Source organism: Salvelinus alpinus, chromosome 12 (assembly GCF_045679555.1).
Source record: "Salvelinus alpinus chromosome 12, SLU_Salpinus.1, whole genome shotgun sequence".
NCBI lineage: Eukaryota > Metazoa > Chordata > Actinopteri > Salmoniformes > Salmonidae > Salvelinus > Salvelinus alpinus.
Genome location: NC_092097.1, coordinates 3,723,747 through 3,741,796, shown reverse-complemented (window position 1 = coordinate 3,741,796; position 18,050 = coordinate 3,723,747). Strand labels below are relative to the sequence as shown.

Genomic DNA, 18,050 nt, shown 5'->3' with positions numbered 1-18,050 from the left:
TTAATCAAATATACGTTTCGTTATGCTTAAGTTGTTACGAATGTACTGATATAAGTAGGACACGTGACATCCCGGAAACTTATCACACTTGTATCTACCCTCTCATTGGCTAGAATGGTCCCACCTGATCTTGCTTCCTCCCGACTGGCTTTTCATTGTTGGAGCGGCCAATGGTGTATCTGGTCAACATAATGGATCATCTGTATCTACACAAGCATGGTGGGAGTAATGCTTGCAGTGGAGTAATGCTTCAACAAATGTGTATGACTGCCATCTTGTGGTAGTAAATGTTCTCATTTTAGTCATTTAGCAGACACTCTTATCCAGAGTTAGTCATCTTTGAAGATAGCTACAGTCGGTGAGACAACCACATACCACAGAAAAGACAAGTGTGCAAGTATTTTTTAGTAGTATTTACTATCACTATTAAATGAGCAAGACTTTAATTAAACAGGTTGAGTAAAGGACTTTACTCATATTCTATAGCCTCTAAACAGTGAAATGCAACCTGAGAAATTGTCAGCCCATAAGAATAATTTAAGAATTCTTATATGGGTACTCCTGCAACATGTAGCAAGAACCATAACTGCTATATGTCTTAAATTAAGTAGGGCACATTCATACACAGCCATAATATAAGAACCATATGTTTTCCTTATGATGTCACATATACAGTGAGCTCCAAAAGTATTGGAACAGTGATAACTTAGTTGTTGTTTTGGCTCTGTACTCCAGCACTTTGGATTTGAAATGATACAATGACTATGAGGTTAAATGTGTCACTCTCCTAATACTTTTTGACCTCACTGTATTTGACAAACATAGGAATTGCGTAATAATCATATATGTTGTGTTTTCTTATAGAAAGCCATACTCATAGGATTTACTTTATAAAAATGTATGTCAATTCTTTCCATAAGGGAGGTTGTACATTGACATTATGCCTCATAAGAAATTGTGTAGTTGTGGACTAATGTCTGTATTTTACTCTTCATGGTCAGTGATGTGAAAGTGAGAGAGTAAAAAGACAAGCAGACAGTTTTTATAAAATGTTTTTATTAGTTTAATTGGGGTATAATTGAAATGTGTCAGATTCATAGCATGTTCTGTAATATACATTGTCTCTTGTTCTTATCAAATATAGATACAAACCCACCAACACTTTAAGGATCCAATATACAGTACCAGTCAAAAGTTTGGACACACCTACTCATTCAAGGGTTTTTCTTAATTTTTTAAAACTATTTTCTACATTGTAGAATAATAGTGAAGACATCAGAACTATGAAATAACACATATGGAATTATGTAGTAACCAATATATTTTAGCGTCTTCAAAGTAGCCAGCCTTTGCCTTGATGACAGCTTTGCACACTCTTGGCATTCTCTCAACCAGCTTCACCTGGAATGCTTTTCCAACAGTCTTGAAGGAGTTCCCACATATACTGAGCACTAGTTGGCTGCTTTTCCTTCACTCTGCAGTCCAACTCATCCCAAACCATCTCAATTGGGTTGAGGTTGGGTGATTGGGAAGGCCAGCTCATCTGATACAGCACTCCATCACTCTCCTTGGTCAAATAGCCCTTACACAGCCTGGAGGTGTGGTGGTTCATTGTCCTGTTGAAAAACAAATGATAGTCCCACTAAGCACAACCCAGATGGGATGGCATATCGCTGCATAATGCTGTGGTAGCCATGCTGGTTACGTGTGCCTTGAATTCTAAATAAATAATTTACAGTGTCACCAGTAAAGCAACCCTACACCATCACACCTCCTCCTCCATGCTTCACGTGGGAACCACACATGCAGAGATCATCCGTTCACCTACTGTGCATCTCACAAAGACACAGCGGTTGGAACCAAAAATCTCAAATTTGGACTCATCAGACCAAAGACCGGTCTAATGTTCATTGCTCATGTTTCTTGGCCCAAGCAAGTCTCTTCTTATTATTGGTGTCCTTTAGTAGTGGTTTCTTAGCAGCAAAAAGTTATTGAAATTTTCCGGATTGACTGACCTTCATGTCTTAAAGTAATGATGGACTTATTAGTCTTTTACCAAATAGGCCTATCTTCTGGATACCACCCCTCCCTTGTCACAACGCAATTGATTGGCTCAAAGAAGGAAATAAATTCCACAAATTCACTTTTAACAAGGCACACCTGTTAATTGAAATGACAACCTTATGAAGCTGGTTGAGAGTATGCCAAGAGTGTGCAAAGTTGTCATCAAGGCAAAGGGTGGCTACTTTGAAGAATCTCAAATATAAAATATATTTTGATTTGTTTAACATTTTTTTGGTTCCTACATGATTCCATATGTGTTATTTCATAGTTTTGATGTCTTCACTATTATTCTACAATGTAGAAAATAGTAAAAAATAAAGGAAAACCCTGGAATAAGAAGGTGTACTCAAACTTTTAACTGGTACTGTATATTAAAATAAACAATGTTGATACACGTAAGCAATTATTGTCGACAATTGTAGGACCTATATATTTACTGCAATACATCTCGGCATGGAGCTTGTTATAGAATAGAACTGATTTTATATTGACAGTATTACCTCTTCATCAGTACACAAAGCGTCATAACAAAACAAGCACCAGGATCGTCCATTTTTCTGTACAGTTAATAAGTTGCTTAAGAGTTTTATAAATATGCTTATACTGCAACCTTATGTTTAAAAAAAAAATCAATCATCACTCGTGTAAAAAAAAAAAAAAATATATATTTTTAAAAGTCGCAAAGCAACACTGATTTGAAGGGCGAAACAAACAAAGCAACAGAACAGTTAAAAACTGTCAAAACAAAGGAAAAGAGCCCAGTCCAAAAGATTCTGGTTAGGTTTATTCCTTCTTTGAAAATGCCTTTTTTTCCCACACTGAAACCCTCAACAGTAACTTTTTGAAAGAAATAATGCAAATAACAATCTAAAACAGATGATTAAGTACATTTTTTTTTAAATAATGCAGTAGAGGGACATGTATTGTATACTAGTACAAGTTCTGTTTGCTATGTTCCACTGTATATTCATAGAGGTGTGCCCTTAGGAACCTGTCCATCCCACGCTTCTCCCTTTTGGTTTACTTTAGTGCTTCAAGTCTGACATTTACTCTTATCGGTATGTATGCAGTGGAGTTGGAAATGATCATCTTATGATAGAACAGGGAGTCAATTCTTTATTGTATTTTTTTGGTATTGCAAATAAGAAGGGCGATTTGTTTCATGTGAAAAAGCAAAATAATCCAGAGCCCCAAAAAATGGCACTATAACGCATTACAAAAAAAGTCTCAACCACAGAAGGCACACATCTAGAACTGAGCATGTGGTGGAGAAGGGAATCTATCGTGATTTGGGTATGCAGACCATTGGGTAATATGGCAGATTTGAACCCAGTCAGGTCCACTCTACAGTGTCAATATTAGGACAGCCTCAATCGCTGCTGTCCTAATATGGACACCGTACTACTCACACTGGCCAAGGAGACTGTAGTTGGAAGGGTGGAGGAAGGTAAATAAAGTTCTTACCCAGGGTGATGCCTCTACACCTGACCCCATCTGGTTTCTCCTCGTACTCATTTTCAAAATGGCACCCCCAAAAGCTAGAGGAACATTTTCCACATTAAAAACTACAGAGCATGTTGACGACAACTTAAGGGTGAATAGTAGCAAAGGCATCATTCTGGCACCTGATCGATCACCTAATAGTACTTCCCATCAACTCTACCAGTTTGACTTAAGTGCAGAAACTTGTGGTCCTGGATACATTGAAACAAAGTGATGCCCAACCTAGTTTGGGCCATTGTCTCCAAAGCCTTACTCACTATGGTAGACAGTATTGCTTGTGAAGACACCTGGTGGTCACACCATGGAATACATGTTCTGTTATTCATTTGCGAGTTATACAGCAAAACCATCATACACATGTACAATGAATTGGAGCAAAATGTATAACCATTTTTTTTTTTTTTACAACAACATAGAAAACAATCATTACATTTCTCCAAGTTAAACAACGACTACATTATCAAAAGGCAAAGATTAGGTATATTGCAACGCTCTCCTTGACACCTCTATCAACATTATCATGATTGTTATCATCAACTATAAGTCTCTGTCAATATGTGAGTCAGTCTAGGGCCAGTCTAGGCAGATTGATAGTACAGACGGAGCCCAATCTGTCAGCACAGGCAGGCACACAAACACCGAACATTTTCAATGGGACCGACAGCCAGCCTATGGCAGCACAAGCGGGTCTGTGTGGGACTCCCTCATTGAACACAGGCATCTCTATGGAACAGGAAGAGCTCATTACAGACAGGGAACGGGGGTGATCGAGTCAACCCTAAAGGCACACCATTTGAAATCTTTGGGATTATCTGTTTTGTCTGAGTGGTTCTGGTTTGCTTTCATCTGAGCACCCGGTCTAGAGGGTACAGTTCATTAGCGGGGCAAGGCAGCGTACATTACCAACACAAACAAACATGTTATGGGAGAATGAAAAACATTGGATCTCGCAATGACTTAAATTTCTCTATGAAGTACATTGTATTAGCAGATATGTTGAAAAGTTAAGTTCTGAGGAAAAAGTTGCTCTTTACTTGATGCAACTTGACATGATACCCACATTATGTTGTTTTCATTAACATTCCTTCATGTCTGTCGTCATTATCCATGACATTTCATTTCAAGTGCCGAAAAAAGGTTGTTGTAATGAACAGTCATGCAATGTTACGACGGGCATAATGCCAAGTGTTATGTCAAGATTACAAAGCAGTATGGTTTGGTATGCCAATAGTGGGTCCTCCTTCTTCGTTTCTAATGGGTCAATTCCCACCCTGCCTGCATAGTTATCAGTCAGCACTGGTTTCCCTGAAGAAAATACTGGAATCCAACCAGGAAACCTACACAAGCTCCCCTGAGGTCATCAAACTGCATCATGAGATGTCACCAGGGGTGAGAAGTCAAAGAGCCACGCCCCTTAGATCAATCCTTTAGCTGCTTGCTTATGAGGGGTCAGACATTTTTCTTTTGATTTAGGTATTTGTCCTCAAATTGAATGTAAAGATACAGTACAAAATAAATTAAGCAGGGCCAATGGGAAGAAAGCGAGAGGGGCGAGCGGACAGCCTTGTCTGGTGTTTTTTTCCCGTCGACATCTGTCCTCTCTTCCCTCCCTCTCTCTTCTTTGCTGTGATACCAGCTTCAGTTGGGACACCTTGCAGTTTGAGTCTTGCCTCGGACGAAGAAGTTGAATCATGTCAATAGAGAAGTGCGACCAATGCTGACAGAGGGAGATTGTGTCTCTCTCCTTCTTAATTAAAGTGCTAAGAGATGCCTGTTGGAGAGAAGCCCAGACAGTAGGCGGATGTGTCCAGCGTACAGTTGCCTGCTAATCTCTCTCCCTCTCCCTTTCTTTTCCTATCCTCACTACCTCTCTCCCTCAGCGTCTTGGGGCAATTTCACCCTACTTCTGGTCAGACCATCTGGGCTCTCTGCAGATAAAGGACTCGAACTGGAGTTTAAAGGTATGATGGCTCTGTCATTCATGATCACACATGTACACAAAACTCCAGGAACCTCATTTATAAACATTGTGCGTGTACAAAATATGCATGCGCCAGTTTTCACGCAAAAGTTGGCATTCATAAAAACTGACCTTGACAATTGAATGTGCTTATTCTCCCACAAACTCTAGACCATGGGTAAGCACAGTTTTTAGTGGTTGAAGTATTGCATTGCAAGAAGGCAAATGTACCCTAGTAGCCTTGTGCAAATTGGGAATATATAATGACTTATTCATAACAAAAAAACAGGTAGCTAAATATAATAATAAGATGCAATCATTTGCTGTTAGTGAGAAGAGCAAAATTCAATTTTTTTCATCTTTGCATTCTAAAATAATTTGAAATCTATTTCCGATTATTCATTCAGTTTCCATGATAATCGCAGAATAAATTCCTCACCTTTTCTGACTGTGATGGTTTCATGCTAGCGAAATAGCCTATAGGTCTACAACAAGATAGGATGGGCTACCATTCGTCCCATCTCTCATTTAATTGGACCACTTCATAATAGTAAAAAGATAAGCTTCCGGTATTTGAAATATTTTGCTCTATTCGATCTGATGTGCAGTTTAACGGTAGAAGAAGGCTCACCATTTCCATTGACGTTTGAATACTACGTCTGAATACTGTAATGTCAAATTTCTCGAGCAGCCTAAACAATATTTTATTTGTAAAAATGATGCATAATATCATAACGACTGCACCTTTTCTGGCCATGATAGTTCATATTCCCGAAGTAGCAATACAACAAACGACCATGCACATCTCTCATTTAATTGGGCCTATTAGAAAGGCTATTATAATTTCATTTTTGTATACGTTTTTGCTCAATGCAGCCGAAATGGAGTGCAGTTTATAACATACAGTAGAATTTAACAGGTGAACAGACAGTTGATCTTTTGCATTGAAGTGTGTAGGCTACCACTGTAAGTAGACCTACTGTAATTTAAATGTTTTTCCGAATTCGTGGACAGTGCATCACATGTAGGTTCGTGCGAAAGTAAATGCAAAACATTATTGAATAAAAAGTCCACAACAATTTGCAATTGTTTTTGTGGTTCAGAAATGGTCAAACAGCAAATGTCACTGAAAAAAAAGACATTTTGACAACACCTCCAAAGACATTTGATCAAGTTCACAAATGTATATTTCCTTTAGATATAATGTATTGGCCTAATTTCAATACTACCAAATTATACAGCAAATAAGGCTATTATTGTCACGATAAAAGGTGAATGATGAGTGTTATTCAGGCGCAGTTATAATGCTCAATTCACATGTGGACAGTTTTTTTCGACAGGTCAGATTTTTAATGGGAAACATGCATGTATGGCGTGCTCCAAGTGTATACATTTATTTATTTTTCTTCCAGAAATAGAGCACGCAGCTATTGAGAGTAAAATATACGCAATGGTTATAAATGAGGCCCCACGTTTCCTTGACAATAGAGGTGAATTTTTATTTCTCGTTCCATTTCATTATAATAAAAAATAGTGCAATTCCTTTGAACAATTAGGCTATATAAATAACTCTAAAATCGCCATTTTTAAGTTTGTTTATTTGTTTCCATATATGTGTAAATATATATATACACATATATACACGCATATATATACACACATAGATATATATATATACACATATACACATACAAATACATTATATATATATATATATATATATATATATATATATATATAGTTGAAGTCAGAAGTTTGCATACACTTTGGTTGGAGTCATTAAAACTTGTTTTTCAACCACTCCACAAATTTCTTGTTAACAAACTATAGTTTTGGCACGTCGGTTAGGACATCTACTTTGTGCATGACACAAGTCATTTTTCCAACAATTGTTTTCAGACAGATTATTTCACTTAAAATTCACTGTATCACAATTCCAGTGGGTCAGAAGCTTACATACACTAAATTGACTGTGCCTTTAAACAGCCTGGTGTTCTTCGGCTTGCAAGCATCCCCCTTTTTCCTCCAAACATAACAATGGTCATTATGGCCAAACAGTTCTATTTTTGTTTCATCAGACCAGAGGACATTTCTCCAAAAAGTACGATCTTTGTCCCCATGTGCAGTTGCAAACCGTAGTCTGGCTTGTTTATGGTGGTTTTGGAGCAGTGGCTTCTTCCTTGCTGAGCGGCCTTTCAGGTTATGTCAATATAGGACTCGTTTTACTGTGGATATAGATACTTTTGTACCCGTTTCCTCCAGCATCTTCACAAGGTCCTTTGCAGTTGTTCTGGGATTGATTTGCACTTTTCACACCAAAGTACGTTCATCTCTAGGAGACAGAACGCGTCTCCTTCCTGAGCGGTATGACGGCTGCGTGGTCCCATGGTGTTTATACTTGCGTACTATTGTACAGATGAACGTGGTACCTTCAGGCATTTGGAAATTGCTCCCAAGGATGAACCAGACTTGAATTATAAGTGAAATAATCTGTCTGTAAACAATTGTTGGTCAAATTACTTGTGTCATGCACAAAGTAGATGTCCTAACCGACTTGCCAAAACTATAGTTTGTTAACAGGAAACTTGTGGAGTGGTTGAAAAACGAGTTTTAATGACTCCAACCTAAGTGTATGTAAACTTCCGACTTCAACTGTATACACACAGTACCAGTCAAAAGTTTGGACACACCTACTCATTCAAGGGTTTTTCTTTATTTTTAATATTTTCTAAATTGTGGAATACTAGTGAAGACTTCAAAACTATGAAATAACACATATGGAGTCATTTAGAAAGCAAAAAAGTGTTACAAGAAATCAAAATATATTTTAGACTTTAGATTCTTCAAAGTAGTTACGCCTTGATGACAGCTTTGCACACACTTTGCATTCTCTCAATCAGCTTCACCTGGAATGCTTTTCCAACAGTCTTGAAGGAGTTCCCACATATGCTGAGCACTAGTTGGCTGCTTTTCCTTCACTCTGTGGTCCAACTCATCCCAAACCATCTCAATTGGATTGAGGGTGGGTGATTGTGGTCATCTGATACAGCACTCCATCACTCTCCTTCTTGGTCAAATAGCCCTTACACAGCCTGGAGGTGTGGTGGGTCATTGTCCTGTTGAAAAACAAATGATAGTCCCACTAAGTGCAAACCAGATGGGGTGGCGTATCACTGCAGAATGCTGTGGTAGCCATGCTGGTTAAGTGTGCCTTGAATTCTAAATACATTACTGACAGTGTCACCAGCAAAGAACCCCTACACCATCACACCTCCTCCTCCATGCTTCACAGTGGGAACCACACACACGGAGATCATCTGTTCACCTACTCTGCGTCTCACAAAGACATGGCTGTTGGAACCAAAAATCTCAAATTTCGACTCATCAGACCAAAGGACAGATTTCCACCTAATGTCCATGCTCGTGTTTCTTGGTCTAAGCAAGTCTCTTCTTATTATTGGTTTCTTTTAGTAGTGGTTTAATTGCAGCAATCGACCATGAAGGCCTGATTCACACAGTCTCCTCTGAACAGTTGAAGTTGAGATGTGTCTGTTACTTGAACTCTGTGAAGCATTTATTTGGGCTGCAATTTCTGAGGCTGGTAACTCTAATGAACTTATCCTCTGCAGCAGAGGTAACTCTGGGTCTTCTTTCCTGTGGCGGTCCTAATGAGAGGCAGTTTCATCATAGCGCTTGATGGTTTCTGCGACTGCACACCCCCCCTACCTTGGCACAACACAACTGATAGGCTGAAATGCATTAAGGAAAGAAATTCCACAAATTAACTTTTAACAAGGCACACCTGTTAATTAAAATGCATTCCAGGTGACTACCTCATGAAGCTGGTTCAGAGAATGCCAAGAGTGTGCAAAGCTGTCATCAAAGCAAAGGTCGGCTACTTTGAAGAATCTCAAATATAAAACATATGTAGGTTTTTTTAACACTTTTTGGGTTACTACATGATTCCATATCTGTTATTTCATAGTTTTGATGTATTCACTATTATTCTACGATGTAGAAAATAGTAAAAAATAAAGAAAAACCTTTGAATGAGTAGGTGTGACCAAACTTTTGACTGGTACTGTTTATAGAACACACACACATACATTGATACATATATAGTCATGTCTAAAATGAGTGGCACATTTGATAAAGATGAGCAAAAACCTTACTAAAATAAATACTGCAAATACTGCGCTATATTGTATGCTACCAAAAAGTTGGGAAATTACATTATTTTATACTAATACAATAGCTCAGAGATGCAAGATAGGTGGCAAAATTATTTTCACCCCTGTTTTATGAGATTGGAGAACACATTGGGAGGGATCTTAGACCATTCCTCCATACAGAATCTTTACAGATCCTTGATATATCTTGCCTGCGCTTATGGACTGCACTCTTATTCAAACCATAGGTTTTCAATGGGGTTCAAGTCCGGACACTTTTATTCCCATTGTAAAATGTTGATTTTCTGGTCAATTAACTACTTCTCTGTGGATTTTGATGTGTGCTTGGGGTTATTGTCTTGCTTGAATGTCCACTTGCGGCCAAGTTAACGTCAAAGGCCCGCCACCATATATTACAGTAGGAATGAGGTTATTTCCTGTATTTGCATCCTTCTCTCAATGCCAAACCACCACTGGTGTGCATGGCCAAAGAGTTCTATTTTCATGTCATCTGACCATAGCACAGGTACCAATCTGTGCAAATGCCATTTAGAAAATTCCAGGCGTTTACATTTGTCGGTTGCTTTCAATAAAGGCTTTTTTCTAGCAACCCTTCCCAAAGACATATTGGCATGGAAGTGGCGTATAATCGTAGATGCGACCAAGTTTTGTAATTCTCCAATTTTGGCCTTTAGATTGTTCACTGCCTCCTAAGCCATCTTCCTCACTGTGCATGGGGACAAGATACACATGCATCCAATACCAGGCAAGTTGACCATTGCTCCAGTGGTTTTAAACTCCTTAATTGTTTCCCTAATAGTGGTAAGTGGTATATTTGTTTTTTGTGTGCTTATTCTTTTGTACCCATTGCCTGATTTATGAAGGTCAACAACCATTTGTCTCTTTTCATTTGTGAGTTCTTTGCCTTTCCCCATGGTGATAGATGACAAAGGGATTTTACATGCATGTTACCTCATTTTTATACCCCGGTGAAACAGGAATTCATGGAAAGCCATAATAAAGTTCCTTAAACTGAGATTAATTTTAAAAAGTAGAATGATATTACAGATAAAATGTTGTTTGTTTTTACTTCTAAGAATCTGTAGGGTGCCAAAAAGTACTTGTTAAACAAAATCTCTTTCTCTGAGCAATTGTATTAGTATAAAATAACTTAATAATCTTTTTTTGTTGTTGCATACAATAAATAATTATTGTATTATTTATTTTATACAGTCTTTTTTTGCTTATCTTTATCAGGGTGTCAATTATTTGTATATGTATAGATAGCACAATGTTAAACACGTTTGAGTTGGCACACCAACAGATTACCGTTTTTACCTTTTCTTCTAGAGCAGACAAAACATTTTTTTTAAAACGTATTTTTATCTTTAGAATCCATTTGTTTACAAAAATACCGCCGCTCTCCTCTCTTATGATACATATTGCAGATTGATTTTCTTTTTCTCCAGATAAACAGTCTTGAATCTTGTGCAAACATCTCTTTAAAAAAGATCATAATAAAAAAAACAAGAAGAGTATTCGCACACAGGAACTCCTGAACTTCTCTGGCCAAAGACACACAGACAGTACTAAACTCAAATAGACAAAGAACTAAAGTACAGTACTAACCTCCAGATAGTACGATGGATATATATCACTTCAGTGGGCACAGTGCTGAACTCAATTGACCCAGACTCAGGACTCTAATCCAGTACTCATGTTGACACACATGGCCTGACATCACAAACCCAGTCAGCTGTCAATCATGTGTTTCCATAGATGCCAACGTTGACCACCGCACCCTCTGATGCGGATTGATGAGGAGCGACGGGGATCTGTCTGGCAGTGAGGCTAACTGGGTCATGAGCTGAGAGGCTAACTCGGGCTAACGTATGAATCTAAATCTTGGAATCCGTGAGAGCCTGAACCTGTCAACCTGTTACAAGAGTGCTATCAAGGCCCTCCCTGTACAAGCCAGGTACACAGACAGTATTCAAAGCCAGAAAGGGGTTAGGGGGAGGCTCACTAAAATAACCATCTGCATCTCAAAAAAAGGAAGACCTGGTCATTCTGAAAGACTCCCGGAGGAACTAAGGATAAACTACGAGGAGATAAGTAACTAGAAAATGATGCAGTTTGTTGTGAAGCCCAATGCAAAGGGACACAAAAACAAAATAAACCTAAACACTTGGAGAGAATATTGTTTTGTTTTGTTGTTTTTGCATTTGCCAGTACAGAAAAAAAGCTGAAAGCAAGGGAAAAAAACAAGTAAATATTTATACAACGTAAGTTTAGGGGTGACGGGTTTCAGTAAGACGGTGACCGTGGCTAAAGATAAGAGGGGAGTGCAGTCCTTTGTCTTTGTGCGCCTGCCCCCCCTGCCACTGCATGTCGCCCTCTCCAACCCTGCTTGCCACCAACAGTTCAGCTAAAGTGCGCCGAGAAGGAGAAAGCAGCCTTGGAAACAACGCCCGAGACCAACACTGTCGTCACACCTGTTCAGGCGTCTGCTTCTCCTTTTTGTTGCTCACATTCCTGCTCTCCAGGCTGCCCAGGTGGGCCTGCTTGAGAATCCCGTGGAGTAGCAAGGACGGCGACGAGGTACCCGGGCCTCCTAACCCGACTCCACGCCCCGTGTCCCTGCCGCCACTGGAAGTCTGGTGGTGGTGCCTGGGTAGTGAAGAGGGGTGGTAGTAGTGCCCTATCACCTCGCTATAAGTTGGTGGTGCCCCTTCCACTCGGCTGGAGTAGGCCTGGGCAGCCGTGGCTACCGTGGTAGTGCTGACCCCGGGGTTGAGGCTGGGCGGTGGGCACAGGGAGGTGTCGAGGAGGTGGCTGTCATAGACTGTGCGGTTGGGGGGCGCGCGCACCGACTCCCTGTTAAGCTCCATCTGCTGCTCAGGGTCGCGGAGCTGCAGAGTGCAGGGGCCCTGGTAGGGCGGGGGCTCTTCGCCGTCCGACAGCGAGATGGTGGGCGGCAGGTCAATGATGGGGTGGGGCAGGTAGGGGTAGGTGGGCTGGAAGCGGGCCAGACGCTCCCTCTGCAGATAGGAGGGGACGCGGTCCGGGGGACGCGTGGTGTACACCTGCTGCTGTAAGGGAGGAGGACAGGAAGAGTAGCACACACATTTATATTTGGTCATTCATCTTCGTGAGGACAACACAAAAAAAGTTTAACAAGGTATTTCCAATGTCATCTCCTTGTTCAGAACCCTCTTTTATCCACAGTGACTTAGTGTGAGGGTATATTGATACAGCACCATTGTTGTCATTGCTATGCTATGAACATCAATAAACTCTCATAGCCCATCTGCTCTAATATCCAAGGACAAATCCATAATTAATTTCCGGACAAACACAAGTAGTGTTCCCAGGTTCCTGGGTAGGTTCTTCAAGTCTAGGGTTACGGGCCAAATGGCACCCTATTCCCTATACAGTGCACTACTTTTGGGGCCCTGGTCAAAAGTAGTGCACTTTAAAGGGAATAAGGCCCAGACTAGGTCCCTGTGTTTAGGGATGACCCCTATAGACCTAAAGCAGGGTTGGGCAAATGTTTTGGCTCGAGGGCCACATCGGGATTTTGTAGTTGAACGGAGGGTGGCAAAGATTTCTTTGGTCACGATTTGTTAGTCAAAATCAATTTGCTGTCAGAAAATGTGCAGTTATTTATAAATATATAGGCCCATTACCATTTCTACATTCTTACTATCTAGTTTTAGACGTTCAGGAGTGGCTTGGAATGTTTTTATTGCCCATTATAATCATTGCCCCCCCAAAAGTAAAACTCCTGTGGGACAAATTGAACGGGCAGTAGTTTGCCCACTCCCACCCATAATCCACTTTACCTCGCTCATTCCACTGGCGTGCCCTGTGCCATCTGAGGACCACAGACTCCCGTCCTGTGAGAAAGAAAGAGACAGAGAGCATGTATATTGTCAATGGATACCATGTTGTGCCACTAGGTGGAGGTCTTCCCTTTCCAGCCAAAGAGCCAACCACAGAGCATAGGGTGGGGGAGATGAGATTAATCCCTGTGCTCTTCACAGAAGCAATCCCAACACACACAGAGAGAGAGAGAGAGAGAGAGAGAGAGAGCGAGAGAGAGAGAGGGGGGGGGGGGACACACGCTCTGTCATCTATGACTCATACCCCCTCCTGCAGAGTACGCAGAAGTCTGCATAGCTCAAAGGGTTGTGCTCAATTCAGAATTGGATTGAGAATGCCTCATAAATTCCAATTACATTCTTGAATTTGAATCGAAGCCGTAAACAGGATACAAAATTGCAATTTGAATTAAAGGAAATATAATTGAACTCAGTGAAATTCAAATGCCTTCGTCTATTCTACATTAGGTGTAAGCCTATTGTATTGAAATATGTGAATATTCTAAGTTATTATATTTCATGAATCACTTAAATTTTGTTCAATATGGGGGAAAGACTACATTTCCCGGAATGCATTAGGTCAGCCCTCAAGTTGACCCTAAAGCCTTCAAAAAGAAGCCAAACCAATGAAATGAATGGTGGAAATAGAATTAGCTATTCTAAGCACTGAGGTTAAAATAATATTTGAACATTGTTTCTGGAGTAAAGTGATATATTATTTGGTATCTTGAAGTGTAACCTGTCAGATTCAATGAAACTCTCATGTTGGATAACTGAGTGGAATTTCATTGAATTGCACTGAATTCAATTCTATGTCCTGTCACTTAAACTCAAATTCTATGTCCTGTGGGGTGTGGCCAATGCAATTCTAATTCCAACTCCTGAGTTGAATGGGAGTCAATTCCACAATTCTGAATCAAACACAAACCTGATAACACACACACACAGCATCCTGACCCATATTTCCTAACAGATGAATCCCGGGCTAGGTGATTCAGAAAGCAACAGTATGTGTTGGTGTGTGACTCAGAAAGCAGCAGTGCAGTCATATGGTCCTGGAATCTCCAGATCACTGCACTGAGCGATGTGGCAGACATGTGGCAGACAACCCGTCTCCAGTGAGCCTCTGTCTCACAAAGAGACACAAAGAAAGAAACACCGACATCAACACATATAGTGTATGTAGTATACAGGTCCAACTGAATTCCATTGTCTGATTATCACGTGTGTTTGCATTAGTAAAAAATGATCTGCTTTTCTGACATGGCTAGTTCGGGCCTGCCATGATGTCCAAATAGGACCCTGTACTATGGCTTGCCTATTTCCAAGTAGAAACATGGTGGTTTTAGTTTCATATTAAGTCTATGCCCTGGTTTGTGTGGAGGCTGTAAAGTAGTCTACACCCTGGTCTGTGTGGAGTAAATGCTGTAAAGTAAAGTCTATGTCCTGGTCTGTGTGAAGGCTGTAAGTCTACCCCTTAGTCTGTATGAAGACTGCAAAGTTAGTTCACAGCCCTGGTCAGGGTAGAGTACTTACAGAGGGCAGTGGTAGGTGGCGCCTGCGGGCCTGGCTGTCCCTGGACATGAAGGAGCGTTCCGACAGGCGGTAGTGGTTGAGCAGGCAGGTGATCACTACCACCATCACCATCATCACCACAACGATCACCAGGATCTGCACAAACTCCAACTGGGCTGGAGAGAGACGAGAGAGAGAGAGAGGGGGGACAGGTTAGAACTAGTGGAAGACGTTCTGATTGCATCACCTAAGCTTCATCAAAATATCACATTTTGGAGCAGAGAACCCGATATGCACATTGCACAGTTTATTGGGAAAGGGTGTTTGGGACAGTTTGGGACCATGGTAATTGAAGGTCATGACGACTTAATCCGGTGTTACGAAAAGCAACTAGCTCGTTTTTACTGATGGCCTAGAAACCAATATTGTAGAAATGATTTTGTTGCGGCCATGAGTTTTCACAACTCAACTGAAATGTAAGCACGCATGGCCAACTCCTTCCTAATCTGTCTCAGTTCATTGTATGTTATAACTTGCTGTAAGTTTAGCTACATCAATTACGCTACTTATGAGGTTATAACTATGTAATAAAGCATAAAACATGAACTAGAGTCAATGTCCGCAACCAGGTGGGGGAAAAATTTGCAAAATGAAACATGTCCCATCCAAATCTCTCTGTTTTAAGCAGTTTTTTTTGCATGGGCTGCTTCTCAATCCACCACATCCACCTATGTCAGCCTTCCACATCTGTGGTGGAAGGTGGCAGAGCTGGAGTGGTGTTTTTCAGACCATGAGACATCCCGAAAATCAGTCGAACGGTTTAGGCTACAAACTAATATCACCCCACTATGGAAAGTTGAGACTCTCACAAACACGGTGCTGTTTTCCGTGATCTACGACCCCTACAAGTGTCACGGGACTCGTCAGAAGTTGGTACAGCCGATGTGCCAACTTCTGTCTGTAGAATCCGCACGGTTTGGGCTGCAGACTAGAATGACCCCACCATGGAAAGCTGAGACTCACAAGCACGTACATGTCGGTTGTTTTGCTCTATGACCCGCAAAAAGCTTCAGAAGACTCGTCTGAAGACAACCCAGTATCGGTTTCAAAAATGTATGGAAGTAAGGCATATGGGTAAATCATTTATAAAAACTATTTCCTGAGCTTTCTTATATTTATTTATCAGACACTTCAAAATATACTTCCTTTTGAAAAAAAATTGGACTGACTATCTGTTATGCCATATATGAATATGTTATTCAATGCATTTATATGGGCTAATAATAGCAGTAAGGCCAAATTCAATGTTTCATTAAATATATATACTGTACATACACTGAGTGTACAAAACATTAAGAACACCTTCCTAATATTGATTTGCGCACCCCCCCCCCCCCCCCCCGCCCCTTTGCCCTCAGAACATCCTCAATTCGTCAGGGGCATGGACTCTACAAGGTTACGAGGTGTCGCAAACGTTTCGCAGTGATGCTGGCTCGTGTTGATTTCAATGCTTCCCACAAGTTTGTCAGGTTGGCTGGATGTCCTGTGGATGGTGGACCATTCTTGATACACACGGGAAACTGTTGAGCGTGAATAACCCAGCAGAGTTGCAGTTCTTGACACAAACCATACCCCGTTCACCCTCTGAATGGCACATATACACAATCTATGTCTCAATTGTCTCAAATCTTAAAAATCCTTCTTTAACCCCGTCTCTTTCCCTCCATCTACACTGATTGAAGTGGATTTAACAGGTGACATCAATAAGGGATCATAGCTTTCACCTGCATTTACCTGGTAAGTCTATGTCATGGAAAGAGCAGGTGTCCTTAATGTTTTGTACACTTGGTATGACCATCTTAAAACAATTCCTTATGTTAGCTTTGCAGACTCTAGGGCAGGGATGGGCAACTGGCCCGCAGATCAATTTCCAAAGGGGGGGGGGGGGGACTCAGTCAGGGTCTCAACTTAATGTGGAACATTAGAATAGTAGTGCATCAGCAGTTGTTTTCTTATGTCAGTCACTGACAGTCACTCAATGAGCCTATGTCAGCAACAACAAAAAAGACTGATAAGTTAGTCTAGCGGCCAGCTATCTAAACTTGTAGTAATCATGGTTGAATTACTGACCGGGGGCACCCATTGATTTTGATAGTCACTCTCACACAGATATCATATTAAAAACTGCAAACATTTATCCATACCTACTGGCAAAATGTTTAGATTTGCTGCAAATTTGCTTTAAAACTGCAACATTTTCTCTATACCCCATGGCAAAATATGGACAAACGTGAAAAAAGTATTCTTTTTTGCTTAGCACCGGCTCTGACTACGTGTGGGTATGGATGTGGATACGCAGACCCGTGAGCCACTGCATCCCCCCCCATGATTTGAGTTCAGATGATTGATTTTGAGGCCCCCACCCCTATCAAAGTTGCCCACCCCTGCTCTAGGGGGTACAACATCATCACAATGACATGAAACACATTTCAAGTATAATTTATGACAGGTATGATGTTATTGATCTGACAACCTATACTGTCATCATGATTATCAATAGTAATGGCGCCGGAGGGGATGGCTGCCGTTTTACAGGCTCCTAACCAACTGTACTATTCTGTTTGTTTATTTCGCATTGCTTGTAACTAATTTTTTTACATAATATGGCTGCTACCGTCTTTTATGACCAAAAATAACTTCTGGACTTTAGAACAGCAATTACTCACCTCAAACTGGACAAAGATTTTTTCTTTAATGAGTCCGACACGAAGGATATACTGCTTTGTCAAGACAAGGCCGAAATCCCCGTCGTCAGTGTCAAGAAAATACGGAGAAAAAAGGGGAGAATGGCGGGGTGTATTGTAAGAATTCACAGACCAGTAGGTAAACCACCACTACCCTCCGTATTATTGGCCAATGTGAAATCATTGGAAAACAAACTGGAGAATCTACGAT

The 18,050-nt window shown here is 40.6% G+C and overlaps 1 protein-coding gene across 2 annotated transcripts in view; it reads right to left on the bottom strand.

The window, feature by feature from the left end:
- Positions 1–1,039: 1,039 nt before the first annotated feature.
- LOC139535386 (protein TMEPAI-like) overlaps positions 1,040–18,050 on the bottom strand; it is an 80,087-nt gene continuing 63,076 nt past the window's right edge. For both annotated transcript variants that reach the window (XM_071334740.1, XM_071334741.1), the window contains exons 2-4: positions 15,117–15,271; positions 13,542–13,595; positions 1,040–12,788 (exon numbers count right to left, since the gene is read on the bottom strand). In XM_071334740.1, coding sequence (XP_071190841.1) covers positions 12,186–12,788; positions 13,542–13,595; positions 15,117–15,271 — 812 coding nt within the window. In that variant the 3' untranslated portion in view covers positions 1,040–12,185. The remainder of the gene's footprint in view (positions 12,789–13,541; positions 13,596–15,116; positions 15,272–18,050) is intronic.